Consider the following 20,008-nt stretch of genomic DNA (forward strand, 5'->3'; position numbering starts at 1 on the left):
ACAGCCGGTCCTTTGACTTTGGCTGGCTTTACAAATCCCAGCTGAAGATAATCACAGTCACAAGTGTGGTTACCAGCCAGGTTTTCTGATTCAGACTTTGTGTGCACTCACACAAAAAGGGGCACAAAATGATCTCTATGAGCGCTGCCTACTCCAATCGTTGATGTTATCAGATGATGATGAAACAGGGATTACAAATGAATAAAGAATATAAGAAACAGAACACTGTTGCAATAACATAGGAAATGAATACTGCAGAAAATCATTGCTCTTAGGATTTAACCTGCAAAGTGGAAAGTAATTATTTGTAGATCATTATTTTATCGCTAATTCTCAGTATTGGAGTTTATTTTTAAAGTGACAGCTGCACATTGGCGCTCTGAAGCTTTAAAGTGGATACATTTCAACATTAAAGGTTAATGTAGGCGCTGTGATGAAATCCCTGTAGTTTATTGCCAGATTGAAAAGCAATTAATTTTATTGATTTATCTTTGGTGATAAACACCCAGATCAGTTTGCTGCTCTAGTAGCTGCAATTACAGCAGTGTAAAAAAAAAAAAAACCTTAGCAGCAGATTCAAAGTATATGTCAATGAGGTGTGAGACCATATGTAGACTTGGGAGGTTGTTAAATACTTTCATGAAATAAAGAAACTAAAAAAAAGCTTGAGTAATTGTCAGCATATGCATGCCATGTCTGAAAGCGTTGGTGTATGAGTGAGCATGTGCCAACACCAAAAACCAAAATGCTTTGTTAACCAAGCAGCACCCATTAGGAAAAGAAAGGAGGCCCTGGCAGGGCTTCTTTATAGAGCGTCTTAGCCTGACCTGCTCATTTCCATAAAACAGTTCCTACAAACCTGGACAACTACAGGGAGTGCAGAATTATTAGGCAAGTTGTATTTTTGAGGAATAATTCTATTATTGAACAACAACCATGTTCTCAATGAACCCAAAAAACTCATTAATATCAAAGCTGAATGTTTTTGGAAGTAGTTTTTAGTTTTAGCTATTTTAGGGGGATATCTGTGTGTGCAGGTGACTATTACTGTGCATAATTATTAGGCAACTTAACAAAAAACAAATATATACCCATTTCAATTATTTATTTTTTACCAGTGAAACCAATATAACATCTCCACATTCACAAATATACATTTCTGACATTCAAAAACAAATCAGCGACCAATATAGCCACCTTTCTTTGCAAGGACACTCAAAAGCCTGCCATCCATGGATTCTGTCAGTGTTTTGATCTGTTCACCATCAACATTGCGTGCAGCAGCAACCACAGCCTCCCAGACACTGTTCAGAGAGGTGTACTGTTTTCCCTCCTTGTAAATCTCACATTTGATGATGGACCACAGGTTCTCAATGGGGTTCAGATCAGGTGAACAAGCAGGCCATGTCATTAGTTTTTCTTCTTTTATACCCTTTCTTGCCAGCCACGCTGTGGAGTACTTGGACGCGTGTGATGGAGCATTGTCCTGCATGAAAATCATGTTTTTCTTGAAGGATGCAGACTTCTTCCTGTACCACTGCTTGAAGAAGGTGTCTTCCAGAAACTGGCAGTAGGACTGGGAGTTGAGCTTGACTCCATCCTCAACCCGAAAAGGCCCCACAAGCTCATCTTTGATGATACCAGCCCAAACCAGTACTCCACCTCCACCTTGCTGGCGTCTGAGTCGGACTGGAGCTCTCTGCCCTTTACCAATCCAGCCACGGGCCCATCCATCTGACCCATCAAGACTCACTCTCATTTCATCAGTCCATAAAACCTTAGAAAAACCAGTCTTGAGATATTTCTTGGCCCAGTCTTGACGTTTCAGCTTGTGTGTCTTGTTCAGTGGTGGTCGTCTTTCAGCCTTTCTTACCTTGGCCATGTCTCTGAGTATTGCACACCTTGTGCTTTTGGGCACTCCAGTGATGTTGCAGCTCTGAAATATGGCCAAACTGGTGGCAAGTGGCATCTTGGCAGCTGCACGCTTGACTTTTCTCAGTTCATGGGCAGTTATTTTGCTCCTTTTTTTTTTCCACACGCTTCTTGCGACCCTGTTGACTATTTTGAATGAAACGCTTGATTGTTCGATGATCATGCTTCAGAAGCTTTGCAATTTTGAGACTGCTGCATCCCTCTGCAAGATATCTCACTATTTTTGACTTTTCTGAGCCTGTCAAGTCCTTCTTTTGACCCATTTTGCCAAAGGAAAGGATGTTGCCTAATAATTATGCACACCTGATATAGGGTGTTGATGTCATTAGACCACACCCCTTCTCATTACAGAGATGCACATCACCTAATATGCTTAATTGGTAGTAGGCTTTCGAGCCTATACAGCTTGGAGTAAGACAACATGCATGGAGAGGATGATGTGGACAAAATACTCATTTGCCTAATAATTCTGCACTCCCTGTATTGACATTATAAATAAACCTAACACATGTAACATATGCATTTTACAGATTTTTTATTCATAATCAATCTCACTGCCAAGCATGTTGATATATGCTCAAACCGCTTCCATCTCCAGACTCAGCTGTCTTGGATCCTAGCAGAGGAAGGAATACTGAAGAGGAACTAGTACAAAGCATATTAATGATACAGCTGTGACAAATGCCTGAGGGACACGGGACAAAGCATCTGCCATGACATTATCTTTGATATGCTGAATGTCCAAATTGTCAGACTGAAAGAAAGCCCACCAGATGAGCCTGTGATTTGGGTTCTTCATTGAGTTTAAACCTGATAGGAGTTGATATGTGACATCTGCATGCAGCTTAAATGGGTGATCCCAATGGGGCCAACATCTGAAACTGGGTCAGGTCCACCCACCAGTTGCTTGAAAAAAACAGACACAGATAACAAGAAAGCCAAGCCAGTGCTGTGTCAGTCACAAATAATACAACAACTTTACACATTTTCTTCATTACCACATGACTGCTGCGTGCACATTCAGTTGACAATGAAATGCACGGTTTGTGCTACTGCAACTTCCAGCTGAGCTTCATTCGTCATGTTAGTAAGTAAAATAAGTGAACTAAAAACAAAATGACTCTTTGCCCTGGTTAAGACCTCCCCATCATTCTTTGCCAAACAAGTCTATAGTTTGTTTTATTGATCAGCAGCTACATCCCTCCCCTTTCTATTGACTACAGTAGTTTTTGGGTCTCTCAAATTAGGTGACTGACTGGTAGCCATAGTCCACAGAAACTCCAAGACAATCGTTATGGTTCGACTGAAGCTACACAACATTTTATTCCTTGTACTTTTCTGCAACTCAAATGGACAATTTGACCATTCTAGGAGGTAAGAGGCTTTACTTACTCAGTACCTGCTGTGTGTTGGACATTACATCTTTGAGGTTTTGTATAATAATCGTGCTGTGATCTTTACAGGCATCCATGGAGGGACAGGTATGTATGTGTGTGCACAAACATGCTTACACAGGAGGTCTGTGAGCAAGAATCATATAGTACAGACAAGGTTAAGCCTCTGGTAGCTTCAGTTATTGTTTTTGAATCTCATCCCCAGATTTGTACCAATTGACCGATACTGGCATCTTCATGAGTAAGTAACCTTTGATGGATTCGGCCTAACAGAAAGCAAAATATGCATAAACTAAAAAAAGGAATAAGTTAAGAAATTAAGATTTGTTGATTCACTGTTTTTCTTTAACATGTATTTTAAAATATCAATTCATATTTATTACCCTCAATCTTTGGATATTTGCTCTCATTTCCTTATCAAACATATTCTCATCATGGTTTTGTGTGGCCTTTTCTGCTATAATGATTGAGAATTTCTTATGTCCCTTTTAAAAATATCATTAAGGCATGCTGTTTCTTATTCATTTGTTTTTTACATTTGTTATTGCAACTTGCATGTCATTATCCCCTCTCCGTTTTAATTGTAACCCTGTTAAGCCAGTCTGAAATAATTGCCAAAAATTTGCATTGTTTGAAAAGAGTTTATTGAACCTGGTGACATTTAAAGAAGAAGAAGAAATGAAATACTGTATATCAGTTTAAATTTGTATCATATTTGCTGCATGTGGCATATGTTTTGTGCAGTTTATTTATAACATGGTTTCTGCAGATGAGCACATGTGCTGACACACACACACACACACACACACACACACACACACACACACACACACACACACACACACACACACACACACACATCCCATACACAATTGTAACTGATTTGCAATATTACCAAGTACAGTTTTTCCTACTACAATGAATAGAATTTTATTCTATTTTGTAGAGCACTTTATTCTATTGTATAAAGTATTTTATTCTTGTTGTATAGTGTGTTATTCTATTTTTTCTTATCCTATTCTATTGTGCTTTTCTTAACTTTTACTGATCTTAAACTTGTACTTTCTGCCGTGACCAAACAATTTCCCACCTGTGGGACTAATAAAGGTTTATCTTATCTTATCTTATCTTATCTTATCTTATCTTATCTTATCTTATCTTATCTTATCTTATCTTATCTTATCTTATCTTATCTTATCTTATTTCTTAAAATGAATTTTGTACAATTCATTTTTAATTAGGTTTTTTATTTAAGAAAAAAATCCCGCTGCTGATGCAGACGTCTCAAAATCTCACAAAATCTCATGCAACAAATATGGTACTTGGTATTACATAAGTAAATGTTCCCACACTGAAGATGAATAGAAAAATGCAGTGTCATGAGCCGTACATTGTTATATGTGCAAAATATGTTTTATCCGAGTCTCAGTTAGCAGCACTATGTGATGACTGAAATTAATACGTTTCCTCTTCATTTGTAGGAAAGAAAAACCACAGAAAACAATTAATCCTTCACCAAGGTACAGATGCTCACCAAATGCCTTCTCTTAATACATCAGTCAAACCAAATTGTATATTATGTTTACCAAAGTGTGTTCTATCTTTATTTGTTTTTGTTTTTTTTTAATTTTATTACTCTGTTAGATATTCATATTTCATGCTTTGGCTTGTCGGTTCAAAATGAAATTGGTTTTTTGCTAGAATTGTTCACCAGAGTAACATAGGAGTGCTGAAATTGTATAACAGTGGTGCTGCAGTAGCCACAATAAAGACTGAACCACTGGTGACAGTAGTATTACTGAAATCCATGTTTTGTTGCTCTCCTCCAGGTTCGTTCTGCTGGCTCCAGATGTGCTGAGGACAGACAGCGATGAGAACATCTACTTACAGGCTGATAGTGTGTCTGACCCCATTGCTGTCTCCATCGTGATCCAGAACTTCAACGAGGCTGTCACGTTATTACAGGACTCAGTCACACTAAATCAGGCAAATGGATTCAGCACCCTCAAGCCTATACAGGTGACTCAGCAAGCTCATATTTAAGGTTACCCATTCAACTCAAACAGAGGATACGTGCACAAGTGTCATTTATCGGAAGCTACTAACCTACATCTGAAAAATGTGTGAACTATTTGTGATATGATGTTCACTAAATAGCCTCAAACAGTTACAAAAGGAGAAGTGCAAAATCTTAGATGTTGATTGTTTTTTCTTAAAATAAAAAGAAGTCATTCTCATTGTTGCATGCAGCCGCCTTCGCTCATATTTATTTATTGTTAGCTCATCCAGTCATAGCACCAGTGAGCTAATGCGATGGTAAGACGTTGCCCCTCCTAAAATTCCCAAGAATTTGTCCCCCTGAGAGTCAGTTTGTTGTGGAACGAGATTAATTTGTACAGCTTGTCTTGGATATGAATGTTTGTGAACTTCCTTGACTTCTCAGTTAATTTAGGTTCTCACTACCTTGTGCCGTACAGGCAACCAGTGCCAACATAACTGTCTTTCTGTACTTCACACATTGTAGTAACCTGTCAACTGTAATGGATCCTGAGCAAAATCATCTTTGACATTCTGGTTGACAGAATGTAATCCAAACTGTTTCAAATTGAAATAAATGCTAAAGTCAAAGTGAATGAAAGAAATTAGAAATAAAATACTGATAAAATTCACTGACTGAGAGCAGCTTTTGAGAGTAACTGTCTTCTATATCACAATCACATCTCATCGCAGCTTTCCTCTGATTTACTGAATCGCGAAGAAAAGAAGAAGAAATTGGTGAATTTGAAAGTGACCTTTGGAGGTTTCCACGTTGAGAAGAGGCTATTGATGGTAACCTTTCACTCTGGGTACATCTTTATCCAGACAGACAAACCCATCTACAACCCAGGAGATACCGGTGAGAACAGAGGATATTCATTAAAACTTCAAAGAAAACTTCAAAATAAAGATGCGAACAATTAAAACAACTATAACATGACTAGACGAGATAGTTTTCAGGTTGAATCTTAAATAGCGTATTTGTTAAGGACTATTTTGAGATGATAGTGATAGTGGTTGCTAAAACGTTTCCAGTAGCAAAGATCATAAATAATAATTTTGTTTGACTGATTTAAAAGAAATGTCCACTTTCTTTTCCTTTCGTCTCCAGTTCGACTTCGAGCCTTTGTGTCTTCTCCAACCTTTAGGGCCTTCAACAACTCCATCGAAATAGATATTGAGGTGAACAAACCATTGATTGCAAATATAAAAATTTTTTTTGTGAATGCTGAAATATAAAATGGTTGTGCCAAAAGATGTTAAAACCATCCATGTGACAGTACAAGAGGGATTGTCCTGTAGCTACATAACTTGGTAGCTTTTGTAGAAACTGGATTCTGGCAGTATTTTGGTGATAACCCTGTCATGTACTGAATGTATCAGCTCAAATGCTGACGTAGTTTCTGTGTTATAGAATCCAGATGGTGTGGTGGTTAAACAGGTCTCCAGGACCAGGGCTGTTGATGGGATCTTTTCAGAAACATTTCCACTCTCTGAATACGTCAAGTAAGTATCGACTCATTTGGTAACTATTTCGTTATATTACAAGCTGTGTGAAAGTTTAACACAGATGTTTGATAGATTCTTGGCTTCTAAGTCGTCTTATCAAATTTTTAGGAAGTCATCATTCCAGTATGATTTTATCTCATGCACATGGTTACTTTAGGCCACCACCTGCACCAGTTTAGATTTTAGAGTATCTTACAAATGCTGACTGGGTGGCACACAGAGTACCTGTTTGCTGCTTAATATGTGCAGCGAGTCAGCAAGACGAACAACATGGCAGAATGTTAGAATCTCAGTTAGGAAAGAGAAGAACAAAAGCAAAGACATTTTATTTGACCTTTACATTGTTGGGATGAACAGTGCGTTGGGTGTTGAGCAACATTTATGTCTTATAGTGAAGGAACATGGATTATTAAAGCAAGGTTTGACCACTGGGAGGAGAACACTTTCACCTCTCAGTTTCAGGTGAAGAAATATGGTAGGTGGAGTTATTATGCTAATCAAATGAATAATATCTTTCCCTGTGTTTTCTGAATGTCACATTCATTGTAATGTTTCTTTTTTAGTGCTTCCTGCCTTCAATGTTACCTTAACACCCAAGAAGACCTTCCTTAGCTTGGATGACAGTGAACTGGTAGTAGAAATCTCAGCCAGGTTTGTTTATTACACTTAAAAACACCAACAAACTCTCTTACTTGTGACATCCTTTGGTCATATTTAGTCTCTAACTAAATCCTAGCCTTTCAATGCTATTGAAACCTGTTTATTTGTCTGACTTGTTGAAGCCCCGTGTCCCCACTCGTTCCCTTCGGACAGCTGAGCAGTTGTTGCTTTCGGTCCCAAAGTCACGGCTGAAACTTAGAGGAGACCAAGCGTTGTCTGTCGCAGCGCCGATGCTTTGGAATAACCTTCCTCTCCATATTAGACAGGCTTCATCAGTTCCAGTTTTTAAGTCCTTATTAAAAACCTATTTTTATTCCCTGGCTTTTAACTCTGTGGATAACTGACATTTTTATTAATTTTATTGCTAAGTCTGGTTTCTGCTTTCTATTATTATATTTATATTTGTATTGTACAGCATTTTGGTCTTCCAGGTGTGTTTTAAAGTGCTATATAAATAAATGATGATGATAATGATGAAATGTTATTTCCATCACAATGAATTTTAGGTTATTTTATTTAATCTTGGGCTGAGTTGAGTATAAACTCTTCTAAACTCTTCCTTAGAAATGATGTCCTACCCTGCAAACAGACTCTAGAATTTAAAAATACAAATGTAATGACATTCTTAGCCATAAGAACATTCATGGTCATCATTTTCTGGACTTTGTATTTTCTCTGAAGCAGCACGTTGGGGCTTCAAAATACATATTTAAGGCTCATCTGCAATGCCTTAGTTTTTCTGACCCAGACGTTACGTCCATGTTTTTTACTGTCTGTCCAAGAGGTCATTAGAGCAACTGCATTTTCTGTGTTGGCTTCATTTGGCTTGGGAACTGTTAGATAGGTATTATAAACACACCATTGACTGGTGGATAACTGTTTTGAGGACTGTGTTTCAGGTACCTGTATGGAGAGCCAGTCCAGGGGACAGCTTATGTTGTGTTTGGAGTCAAGCTCAATAAAGAAATGATAAGATTACCTTCAGTGAAGCAGGTGTCAGATGTAAGTTTACTCTAAACGTTTACATTACTATGGCTGTAGATTTTGGCCTCTGTATTTCAGATCTATGTCAAAATTAATGTGCTTATTTGCTTCCTTTTACTTATCTATTATTTTTGTTTAGCTCTGGTGTTAAACAACCATACTGGGACAGTAAAAAAAAAAAAGGTGACAAAAAGAGACACTGTTAGCAGCTACTTCTGTTAATAACACTTAGGCCTTAGTCACACAGGCCTGCAGCATCATATCTGGCAACCACCTGTTGCAAGGATAACATATCTATGCTTTAATCAGGTGTGAGTGGTTGGTGGCATTCACTGTGAAATCAGTTGTTAAAGCCCCAGTAACATGGGCCTGGAGACCAGCCAGTGACCCCTGGGCCTGCTATTTGAAAAATCTCTGTGTGACTGCTTTGGTTGCTTGCAGGTCATGTGAAAGACAATAGCTCACCTGCAAAAACCTACTCACCTAGCAGTAGTGAAACTCTGAACAGAGTAATGCTAACTGGAAGACACAACTTCTGCTCTCAAGATAGCATTCTCTGTCTTTGGTTTGTGTTGCACTTTTACAAGTTTTACTACGACTCAGAAAGCAAATGGGAAGTATTTGCAGACAACTCAGTGGGGTCACATACTGGTCACTAGGGCTGGGTGACTCAGACCATACCGGCTTATTCCATAAACCGCAATGCTTAAGTCATTTTTATCTATATGCAAAATAGTTGCAAGTAGTTTTAAAAAGGAAGTTGATGAGAGCCATGGGACTCAAACATACGGTGTGAGTGCAGCTGGAGAACAAAAATAGTAATTTATAAGAACTTAAAAAAGTTCTTATAACCCCCCCCCAAACAAACAAAGAAACCACCAAAGTCTTTGCTTCAACTAAATTTCAAATATTTCTTTGATGTATGAAGTTTGCGTACTCTGTGTACAGACAATAGCTTGCTGATGAAGCATCCTTGCCAAATGTCTTCATAAAGCATAGTGGCTGTAAAGAGGTGCTTGAGCCAAGAGTTTATATTAATAATTTTACATACTGGGTAGGCTAAATGGCCTTTATAGCTGCTAAATGTGTTGTCATGACTGTTTCTCTTCATGCAGCTTGATGGTGGAACTGTTACACTGAGCATGGAGGAGATCAAAAGTGCTTACCCCAACATTCGATCTTTGATCGGGAACTCTGTGTATGTCAAGGCCTCTGTGCTCACCAAGACAGGTAAACATGAAGTGTGAGCCAGAATTTCAGACAAACTAAAGAAAGTCAACATTTTGAACCACAAATAAATAAAACAATAAATAAAAAAAAAAAAAAAAATAAGCACATTTAAAATCATGCAAATCTAACACAACGATAAAATGTGCTGTAAATGAGCAGATTAAGTTCGTGTGCTTTCTAATGCAACTAACTCAGAATTTTGGACATGGTGTTAAGTTGGCTTTGTAACTGCTTTATCTACTCACATTAGTTGATGATCAGCTTGTCAACTTTGCCTTGCTCCTTTTCTGATAGCCTAGTAAGATCAAACTCTCCGGTGTGTTGTAATTAACCACTGCTCGCCAGGATCAATAATGTCTGCTGTGAAACTCCAAACTGACGCAACTTACGCTCTGAATTGTATCAACATGCCCTTTAGCATTCTGGATAAACCAAAGTAATCAAAACCTTTGACTCTCTTTAGTATCATATTATTTGGAAATGTAGGTCATGTTGCTGCTGCTGGGGGGAAACAGTTAAAATGCTGAAAAGCAAAATCCTGTTTATCTGCTGCAGTACTAACTAACAGCTCAAGCAACAATAACTGAAAATGGACATGAAATGGTTCACCTTTAGTGCACCTCCACACTGCACAGAACTCTTTTCTCCAAGAACCTTTTGATTCTGTGTTCCACCATGCATCTATCCTTTCTCTTTTACTAATTCTTATCAGGGGCGTAGGGGGGCTAGAACCAGCTATCATAGAGTGAGAGGTGGGGTACACCCTGGACATGTCACTAGTCTGATGCAGGCTAGATTCTCTGTTCACAACATTAATTACGTCAGTGGTTATTTATATATATATATTTTTTTGGATTGTTTGATGATCATTACAGGAAGTGATCTGGTTGAGGCCGAGAAGTCTGGCATTAAAATTGTGGAATCTCCCTACGTCTTATTGTTCCAAAACATACCAAAGTACTTCAAGCCAGGCCTGCCTTTTGACTTCACAGTAAGGGTCATTCTCTGCATTTTCATTCTATTTGAATTAATTATTAAAGTTCAAATAAATATTGTAGTGAGCATCTAAAAAGATAGAGCAATCTTTTCCAGATTCAGGTGAGCCACCATGATGGTTCCATGGCTCGTAACGTCCTGGTTAAGCTGAACTTGCTGGACACCCCATTATTCGTGCCCTCCGGAACCACCAGAGCTGCCATCAACATGCCCAAGAATGATCAACCACAAACCATCATTGTTAGTATGACTGTTCTACCTCACTGATTCTACCTGTGTGTGTGATCTATTTTTTTTTTTTTAAGTCATGAAGGCTAATAAGTTAGTTACATTTCTAGCTACAGGTATTGGTCTTAGTTTAATACTTTTTTCTTTTCTACTTGTTTGTTCCTCTTTTGCAGGCTGAAACAGCACAGGATGGCTTGAGACCAGAGCAGCAGGCAAAGCAGCAGTTCACTGTTTATTCCTACAGCACCCATGACCATGAAAAGAACTACCTGCATGTCTCCACAGGAACTACCACAGTGTCTTTAGGAGAAAGACTGTCCGTGAAGCTCACAGTCAGTCCTGCAGATGAGTCGTTCAGAGGATTCATCAAATTTATCACCTACCTGGTGAGCTGACATGTTCTAATACACGTGAACATAAAAAAGAATGTGGGACAATCAGCTGTCCACAAAAATAAAAAATAAAACACACAGTCAAAGATAAAGCAAATACAAATATCTATCTATCTATCTATCTATCTATCTATCTATCTATCTATCTATCTATCTATCTATCTATCTATCTATCTATCTATCTATCTATCTATCTATCTATCTATCTATCTATCTATCTATCTATCTATCTATCTATCTATCAAGAAAAAATATATCACTACAGCCGTCTTCTTCCGCTTTCAAGCATGAATGGCAAGGTCGTACTTTGATGAAGCCATTCCAAAACCTCTTTTTTTTGAGTCTTTGGGGGTGGACTTCATCTGTTTCATATTATAGTCCTTTTGCAAAACCCAAGTGCTCGTGAGCTTCAGGAAATAAACTGATGGTCAGACATTTTCCTTCAGGAAAGTCTTGTATAATTCATGGCTCCATCAAGTCATCCAGGTCCTGAAGCAGCAAAGCAGGCCCAGACCATCACACTACCACCATGACTGTTTGATGCTGTGCTAGCTTTATACCAGATGCAACAGCACTCACATTTTGTCTTGTGAATCCAAATGTGAGAAGAACCTTTGTGTTCTTTTTGGTCAGCAGTAGTTTTCTCATTTGAACTGTCCCATGGATGCCATTATCGTTCAGTGTGTTTCTTATTGATGAATCAACACTGAATATGACTGAAGTAAGTGAGACCTGCAGTTCTTTATATGTTGTTCTAGCTTTGTTTGTAACCTCACAGATGAGCCGTTGATGCTGAGTTGTTGAGGCCAACCACTCCTGGGAAGGTTCTTTACTGTTTCAAGTTTTATCCATTTACGGATAATGGCTCTCATTGTGGTTCACTGGAGTCGTAATGCCTTAGAAATGGTTTTGTAACCCTATTCAAACTGATAGAGGCAATAAAAAAGTGTGATAAATATGCAAAAATCTAAGAAATTTACAACAGGACAATCTGTCGGATGATGAGTGTAATCAGGATGCACTTGAGCTCAATTCTAAATGGCATGGCGAAGGCTGGAATTACCTTTGTATACGTTTTATATATATATATTTTCATCTTTTAATAATAGAGTGTTGTGTTTAGAAGTTTAAGGTGAAAAATAAATGTAATCCATTTTAAAATAACACGACAAAATAAAAGTGAAAAGTGAAGCACTTTGAATACTTCCTCGATACACTAAATATATGTGTGTGTGTGTGTGTGTGTGTGTGTGTGTGTGTGTGTGTGTGTGTGTGTGTGATTCTCAGATTCTCAGTAAAGGAAAAATCATACAAGCCGGGCGCATGGATATAACTGGTCAGCTGGTCACCAGCATCGGGCTGATGGTAACACCAGACATGATGCCATCGTTTCGTATTGTGGCGTATTACACTATTCCCTGGATGGACACAGAGGAGGTGGTGTCCGACTCCCTCTGGATAGATGTGGTGGATTCCTGTCTTGGAGGAGGGGTGAGTCCTCAGCTCTCTCACTCACTCAGAAGGTACAGTGTTTACCAGCTGGAGGGTTGGTGGTTAAACCCTGCCACCTTCAGTCTGCGTGTCAGAGTATCCTTGGGCGTGACACTGAACCCCCAGTTACTCCGGGTGTGTTCATTAACCATTATTAAACTAGTCTTAAATTATGATTTTATTGCATTCTTAAATGTTTCTGATAACAAGAAAACCAACAAACAAAAGTTTTTTTTTCTTTTCTTTAGTCTTTTATGGTTCTGTTTGTGTGTTTTTGGGTTTTTTTGCTTTCATTCTCTGCTATAGCTCACAGTGGGGCCAGTGGACGGCGCACCCAGAGACTACCTTCCTGGGAAGATGTTTCGCTTTAAGATAAGAGGTGACCCGGGGGCAAAGGTCAGCCTGGTGGCCGTGGACAACGCTGTGTATCTTCTCAGCAGGGACAGACTTACGCAAAAGAAGGTGTGCTTTTTTGGATTTGGAAAATTTCTGTTTTATAATATTGATAATAGACTGAAAAAGACAATTGCAATGCAGAAGTCCTTTCACCTTTTGTTAATGGAACCCTCTGCTCAGATTTGGGATGTGGTCGAGCACGGTGATATTGGTTGCACACGAGGGGGAGGCCGAGATGCCAATGGGGTATTTCAAGATGCAGGACTGCTTTTCTCCTCCAGCCGTGGCTTTCAAACCCCAAATAGGAAAGGTATCTATCAGCATGGAGCATCTGTGGAAAGTTTAAACTTTTTAGTCCCTCTTTACCTTTATAGCAGCTGAAGACCATGTTTCTGCCGCAAATCAGACCTTTCTACATCTACTAAGGCCATTTCTTCTACAATCTGCTCATCACTTGGGCCATCATGGTGTATATTACAGTGCTGTCTATTACAGTGCTGTCTATTACAGTGCTGTATATTACAGTGCTTTCTATTAGGCATGGGTTTAGCTAAAAGTTAGTATACTAAAACTGACTTAAAACTAAGATTTATACAAATCCGGTCCCATAAAAACTTGGACATTTAGCTAAATGTACATAAAAATTCAGTGCAATGATTTGGAAATCACATAAACCCATATTTTATTCACAATGAAAAATGCAAATCATTGCATTTTTATGTTTATTTTAAACAATGTCACAGTTGTTTTGAAATTAGGGTATAACTGGCAAGTAGTTTCAGTTTTTTACATTAAGTGTAGCAGGCATCCGTTTATATTTAAGCCAATCTGTCCCCTTATATGTCTTGATGAATTGAATTAAACCCATACAAAGCAGTAAACCTCAGTGCAGTTGCGCATCTTATTCTTCTCCCTGTGTTACACCACCATGCCAGATGTCTCAACACTTCACAAATCCCACCTTAAACCCTGATTATGTATACAAAGATTAATAGTGTTATTCTACTCTTCTTCCCCCAGCCATGCAGTGTCCAGGCAATGCCAGAAGGCGGCGCTCTGCTGAACTGCTGCGACGTAAAGCACAGCTGGGTGAGTGCTGTCTGTTTTTTTAGTCAGCTGAGATTAGCTCGTATAAATTGTGCCTGCAGTTTAACTCTGCTTTCTATGCTTTTCCACCTTGTAACATTAGTGTGAAATTTATGGCATCAAATAAATAATTAAGTTAAGAGAAGGTGAATTTCATTAAATGTTATGGTTAAACAGCAGATGCAGGGCAACATTATCAATAATTTTATTATACGCACTTTTAGACATTTAGAATTTGGCATTTCATTAACATAGAAATGGCAAAATACAGAGTATCATACAACTGGTGCTGACCCTGCTGCTTACCTCTCTTCCACCCCTCTGCCTCCAGAGAGTCACTACAAGGAGAAGCTGCAGTATCGTTGCTGTAAAGATGGCCTTCGGGAGATCCCGATGCCGTACTCTTGCACACGACGCTCCCTCTACATCACTGAGGGATGGGAGTGCATCCGGGCGTTCCGCTATTGCTGCGCCACATTGAGGGACCAGCCGTTTAATACAGAGATTCCTACGACACCATCACCCACTACAACACCTGTTCCCACCACCACTGCTGCTCACATTTTTATGCCACATCCGAGAATACATCTCTCGCAAGAGAACTTCAGTAATTTCTATACTTCTTTCTCATCAATTTGGCATTCATATCTTTGATTTTAGCTTGATATGTCAAAGCTTTTTACATTTAATTTAAAATTTAGCAGTATAACAATAAAATAGTTAATCAAAAATAGTTCATATTATTATTTAAAGACATTTCTAGATTTGGCACAAATCTAAAACTTTGGGTCCTCTCAAATCAGTTTAAGGACATTGACCTCTGCTAGCTTACTGGGAGCTGCTTCTTAGGAAAACAGTCTGCTTGACATTTACTGTTTTCCTGTGGAGCACCAGTTGCAGCATTTTGTCCTCTTTTACTCACAGCACTGAAACTCTCTGATCAGGGCAGAAGGCATCTCCTGCTCCATCTACTGAGATCGCCAATAGATTTTTGGAGTTTAAGAGCACCTCATGTTCTACAGAAACATTTTATTTATTATGTAAAAAAAAAGAAACAAAAAAACATTTCACTAATTTCTCCAATAATAACTATGGATGTAGTCAACACCAGTAAAAGCTAAACGCTTATACTTTAATCACATCTTGATTGTTTGATTAACAATCTGCTGGGTGTTGTCTAAAACACTATGTGCATAACTGTGTGAATATATTCAAATATTACAGACTGGAGATATCCTTCACCTGGACAACCTGGACTACAAGGACGACCTGGACTACAAGGACAACCTGGACTACCAGGACGACCTGGACTACCTGGACTACCTGGACCACCTGAAACTGAAGTATTGCGTTCATTTCCCGGCCAGCCTGGACCAATTGGGCGTGAAGTGTACCTTGAGAATTATGCGAGGAAAGCAGAGGACGAATATGATGTGCTTAGTTCAATTGCAAAAGAGATCATCGAGGAAGGCGAAGAGGAAGAAGAGTATACAGATGAGGCTGACGTATATCTGCGTTCCAAGTTCTATGAGTCTTGGATGTGGATGGATGTTAACCTGCCCAATCAGGCAGATAGAGACAGCAGAGACGGGTGAGTAAATGATTAGACCAGAGGTTACATCTAATGAAGACAAGTCTGATTGGTTAGTTAGTAACTTGGTTGTTTCAGCTGCAAAGCGGGACATGCAATTAAACCACTGTTGAGTACTTGAGTCATAAACAATGTTGGTCAAATTACTTGAAAATAGTGTGCAGCAGACGTTAATGTTTTTGCCACTTTTTACGGAATCAAACTAAAAGTAATGTCAGTACCTCCAAGCTTTAAACGCTGCATGTTGATCTACACACGTCTGTTGCTGCCACAGTTGTTGCACGTACTCATGTCATTGTCATGAGACATACTCACAAACACAATGACGTTTTAGTAACCATAACGCAGCGTGCTTACCGGAAAGTAATAGGAATCTAATTACTTTTTTGCAATAGTAATCCCTTACTTTACTCGTTCTTTGAAAAAAGCAACGTGTTAGTTGTAATGTGTTACTGCCCATCTCTGTTCATTAATACTTTTAACTTTCCACTAGTCCGATATTTAAAGCATCGTCATATACTGCCTTTCTCTCCTACACTTACTTCTCACCCCTTCATCATGGACACTGGTAACAGCTTTTTCTTTAGTGATAAACCACCTGAATGAAATCTTAAAAATCAAGCACAGAGACAAACACAGATCAGTATCAGCTCTAGGCAAATCCACAGTTACCGCATCACAATAATGCAAATATCCGCCCTTAGTGTAGCCTTTGTGATTGTTCCCACTTGCATGTAATTCATATTAAACCAAATTTATCACAGTGTGAAAGCATGGTGGAGGAAACAGGTAAACTGAAAGTATTAGTTACAGATGCTTTAATATCATGTGGGCTCCAGTGGGAAAAAACTGAACTCAAGTTCAGTGGGTTGATTTGACTGCGGTGTACACTCTACTAGCAGTGTGTAACTCGGTTTGTAAAATATCATGATTCATCGTCACTGATAAAAATAGACAGTAAACCAGCGTTTCTGTGGGTTAGCAGGAACACAGTATTTCATATCCATTGACCTTTAAAGACTTTTATTGCACCTCACAATATAAAGGTCCTTGAGGCGAATACTGTTGTGTTTTGGTGTGATACAGTAAATCAAATCGAACTGAACTAATAGACTTTTAAACACGTGTTGCTGCAACACTTAAATGTCCGCAGTATTTGAAAAGTTTACAAGACTTGGCTTGAAATGCTGTCCTTCTGTCAACATCCACAGATTAATGGACTAATTAGGATCATCGCTCACTGATTTCTCTCAATCTGTCTGTCTGATAAAAGAAAAAAACATTTTTTTAAGCGAGCGGGATCGTGCTGTTCGGTCAGTGATAACAGCAGAACAAACAGTTCTAAGTGCAGAAAACATGAACACAACATCATTCTGTGTTTCACCATCGTGACCATCGGTGTGTGTGCGTACACTCACAATGTAGCAACACAAATTCCTGCACTGTATCTGTGTCGTGCTTGCTCTGTGAAAACCATCTGCTAGTGTCTAGAACCAAGTTAATGTTTTATAGATTGTTTGCTGAAACTTCAGAAACCTTCACTGCAGTTTAATAGAGATAAAAGAGAGTGAGAAGTGTCATTTTTTAAACTGCACATTATTATGCCATAATCATAACTCGTACTACAGTAAACTGGTAGTTAATGAATTGTTATTGGCTAGTTATGTTTCAGCTAACAATGATAACTAATATACACAGGTGATTAGTAATATCTAATTCATGTTAATTTATTAGTCAGTGCTTTATTTTTTATATACAGCATGTTTGGTGTCATAGGTGGTAAGTTCATAAATAAATTTAAGTCTAATGACATTAGTGGAAAGTAAAATTCAGTGTACTCCATTATTCATTAGTTAATCATTACCAAATGTTATTCTTCTGAAATAAAGACTTCATGATAGATCAGACTCAAACTAATGGGATGGAGTTAGTGATTAAACACTGATTTGTTGTTTGTTAACAGAAAAAAACAAACAAACAAAAAAGAAAAACTTTACTTAAAATTAAATGTTCTGTGTATTAACTGTAAAAGGTTTATTTTTTTAAAATCTTACTTTAAATATATATTTAGACATCTATACTGTACACATTTTCTGTTGAGTATGCAAAATTTCTACATAGTATAATATAGTATAGCAATTGTCTACTTGTAGTTTTGAGCTTGGATCTATTGTAAGATAAAAAAAAAAATAACATGGATCTTATCAACAGGCTGGCCTCGCTGACAATGGGGGACCCCTTACCTGATAGCATCACAGAATGGGGGCTTCTGGCTGTCAGTGCATCACCCCACACAGGTGAGATGACAGCGAACTGGGAATCAAAGTGCTTAACTGGTTAGGGACTCAGTTTTTGGAAATTGATGCAGTCTGGCTTTAATGGGAAACACATTTAAACTTCCAGATAAAAAACGGTTATTTTGTGTAATCCCAAAAAAGGATGTTATCTAAAAATTATCATTATGTTTGATTATGGATATACTGTTACAACACTTTTTTTGTAATAGTGGTAATAATACACAATATTTATATAGTGTATTTCAAAACACATTGACATAATACTTTACAAAGTGAGATAGACATAGTGAGAGAGACAGGAGAGATCTGGAGAGGAGAGATGATAAAATATTATAAAAAAAAACAACATAAAACAAGAGTCAGTGAGAAATGTATACAAATGTTAACTTAAGAGTGTTTTGGAAGATACTGTGATCAGATTTCCTCTATGAGGTTGTTCCAGACAGTGTGTATTTTATTGGCTCAATCAAGTGTATAAGGAGTTACAGTAGTTTAATCAGGAGGAAATGACAGCAAGTTTTACACTACCATGTAAGATTAAAGCATGATTTGTAGGGATGTCTTATATTAATAAGAAATATCGTGTCCTGGCAACAATCAAAAATTAACCCAATTCTTAAATTAACCATTTTAAAAAAATAAGTTTTGCTTTTCTATGTTTAACTAAAAGTTAAGGACAACGTTTTTCACATTCTGTCAACCACCAATTTCTCAGAGCAAAAGAAAATAATATACTTTCACACTTGGCAACAGAGTGAATGTGCTCTACCTCCATCACCTCCAGGTGAAAACAAACAGTGGCAAACAATGCTCCACGATTAAAAGTTTCCAAACTATCCTGTTTTCTATCATCAACCCGAATGATAGAGAAATTGTCAGAATCCTAATCCCTCACAGACGTTTTTCACCATCTTGTGAATCTGCAGGTTTCTGTGTTGCGGAGCCCTACAACTTCAGAGCGTGGAAACGTTTCTTTGTGGAGCTGAAGCTGCCATATTCAGTGGCGAGACACGAACAGGTTGAAATAAAAGCTGTGGTCCATAACTACGGCTCTGAGGAACTACATGTAAGATTATTGACTTACTTTTACTCTTTCTCATAAATTACCAGCTTCTTCTTCTGTAACGGCTGATCGCTTTCTGCTCAGGTCAGGGTGGTGCTCATGAAGACTGAAGGCATATGCAGCATTGCTTTCAAGGACAGACACACACAGGAAGTGACAGTGCCAGCTGGCTCTTCGATAGCTGTGCCCTACACCATTGTACCGCTGGTGGTGGGAAAACATCCCTTGGAGGTGATGGTGCTCGGGAGAGACATGACGGGAGGAGACCGTATCCAGAAGCTTTTACGGGTAGTGGTAAGTGACTGTGTGATGAAACTGGCATTTTCTGTGTGCTTAGAAGATAATTAATAAGTAACACATATCTTCTTGAATCAAAACCTTTTTTCCTGATACAAACAGCTCGATGGAGTGCAGAAGACTGAAGTTTGGAGTGTGGTGTTGAACCCATCCGCTGAGGGGGGTAAGTAGATGAGTAAGCAGTGAGGTATGATAATGTGTCATTCCCTATTTTATGACCACAGTTCCCAAAAGGTTGTGACAAATATGTAAAATGTAAATAATAACAGAATGTAATGACTTGAAAATCTCATAGATGCATATTCACAATAGAGTTATAATAAGAACATCGAATGTTTAAAATGACACACTTTAGTACTTCATGGAAAATTAGCTCATTTTGAATTTAATGGCAGAAGCACAGTTCAAAAAAAGTGGGAAAAGTA

The 20,008-nt window shown here is 38.3% G+C and overlaps 1 protein-coding gene across 2 annotated transcripts in view; it reads left to right on the top strand.

The window, feature by feature from the left end:
• Window positions 1-3,153: 3,153 nt before the first annotated feature.
• Window positions 3,154-20,008, top strand: part of LOC113024664 (venom factor-like) — a 33,729-nt gene continuing 16,874 nt past the window's right edge. For both annotated transcript variants that reach the window (XR_013909838.1, XM_026171914.2), the window contains exons 1-25: window positions 3,154-3,306; window positions 3,396-3,413; window positions 3,532-3,567; window positions 4,808-4,846; window positions 5,156-5,345; window positions 6,057-6,222; window positions 6,475-6,545; window positions 6,778-6,869; window positions 7,265-7,347; window positions 7,436-7,523; window positions 8,432-8,534; window positions 9,632-9,746; window positions 10,622-10,737; window positions 10,839-10,982; window positions 11,144-11,356; window positions 12,650-12,853; window positions 13,160-13,315; window positions 13,430-13,559; window positions 14,270-14,338; window positions 14,667-14,942; window positions 15,560-15,926; window positions 18,138-18,223; window positions 19,150-19,289; window positions 19,371-19,580; window positions 19,686-19,746. Coding sequence is in view for 1 of the 2 variants with exons in the window: in XM_026171914.2 (XP_026027699.2) it covers window positions 3,227-3,306; window positions 3,396-3,413; window positions 3,532-3,567; window positions 4,808-4,846; window positions 5,156-5,345; window positions 6,057-6,222; window positions 6,475-6,545; window positions 6,778-6,869; window positions 7,265-7,347; window positions 7,436-7,523; window positions 8,432-8,534; window positions 9,632-9,746; window positions 10,622-10,737; window positions 10,839-10,982; window positions 11,144-11,356; window positions 12,650-12,853; window positions 13,160-13,315; window positions 13,430-13,559; window positions 14,270-14,338; window positions 14,667-14,942; window positions 15,560-15,926; window positions 18,138-18,223; window positions 19,150-19,289; window positions 19,371-19,580; window positions 19,686-19,746 (3,253 nt within the window). In the remaining variant the exon portion in view is untranslated. The remainder of the gene's footprint in view (window positions 3,307-3,395; window positions 3,414-3,531; window positions 3,568-4,807; window positions 4,847-5,155; window positions 5,346-6,056; window positions 6,223-6,474; window positions 6,546-6,777; window positions 6,870-7,264; window positions 7,348-7,435; window positions 7,524-8,431; window positions 8,535-9,631; window positions 9,747-10,621; window positions 10,738-10,838; window positions 10,983-11,143; window positions 11,357-12,649; window positions 12,854-13,159; window positions 13,316-13,429; window positions 13,560-14,269; window positions 14,339-14,666; window positions 14,943-15,559; window positions 15,927-18,137; window positions 18,224-19,149; window positions 19,290-19,370; window positions 19,581-19,685; window positions 19,747-20,008) is intronic.

Source organism: Astatotilapia calliptera, chromosome 6 (assembly GCF_964374335.1).
Source record: "Astatotilapia calliptera chromosome 6, fAstCal68.1, whole genome shotgun sequence".
Classification (NCBI taxonomy): domain Eukaryota; kingdom Metazoa; phylum Chordata; class Actinopteri; order Cichliformes; family Cichlidae; genus Astatotilapia; species Astatotilapia calliptera.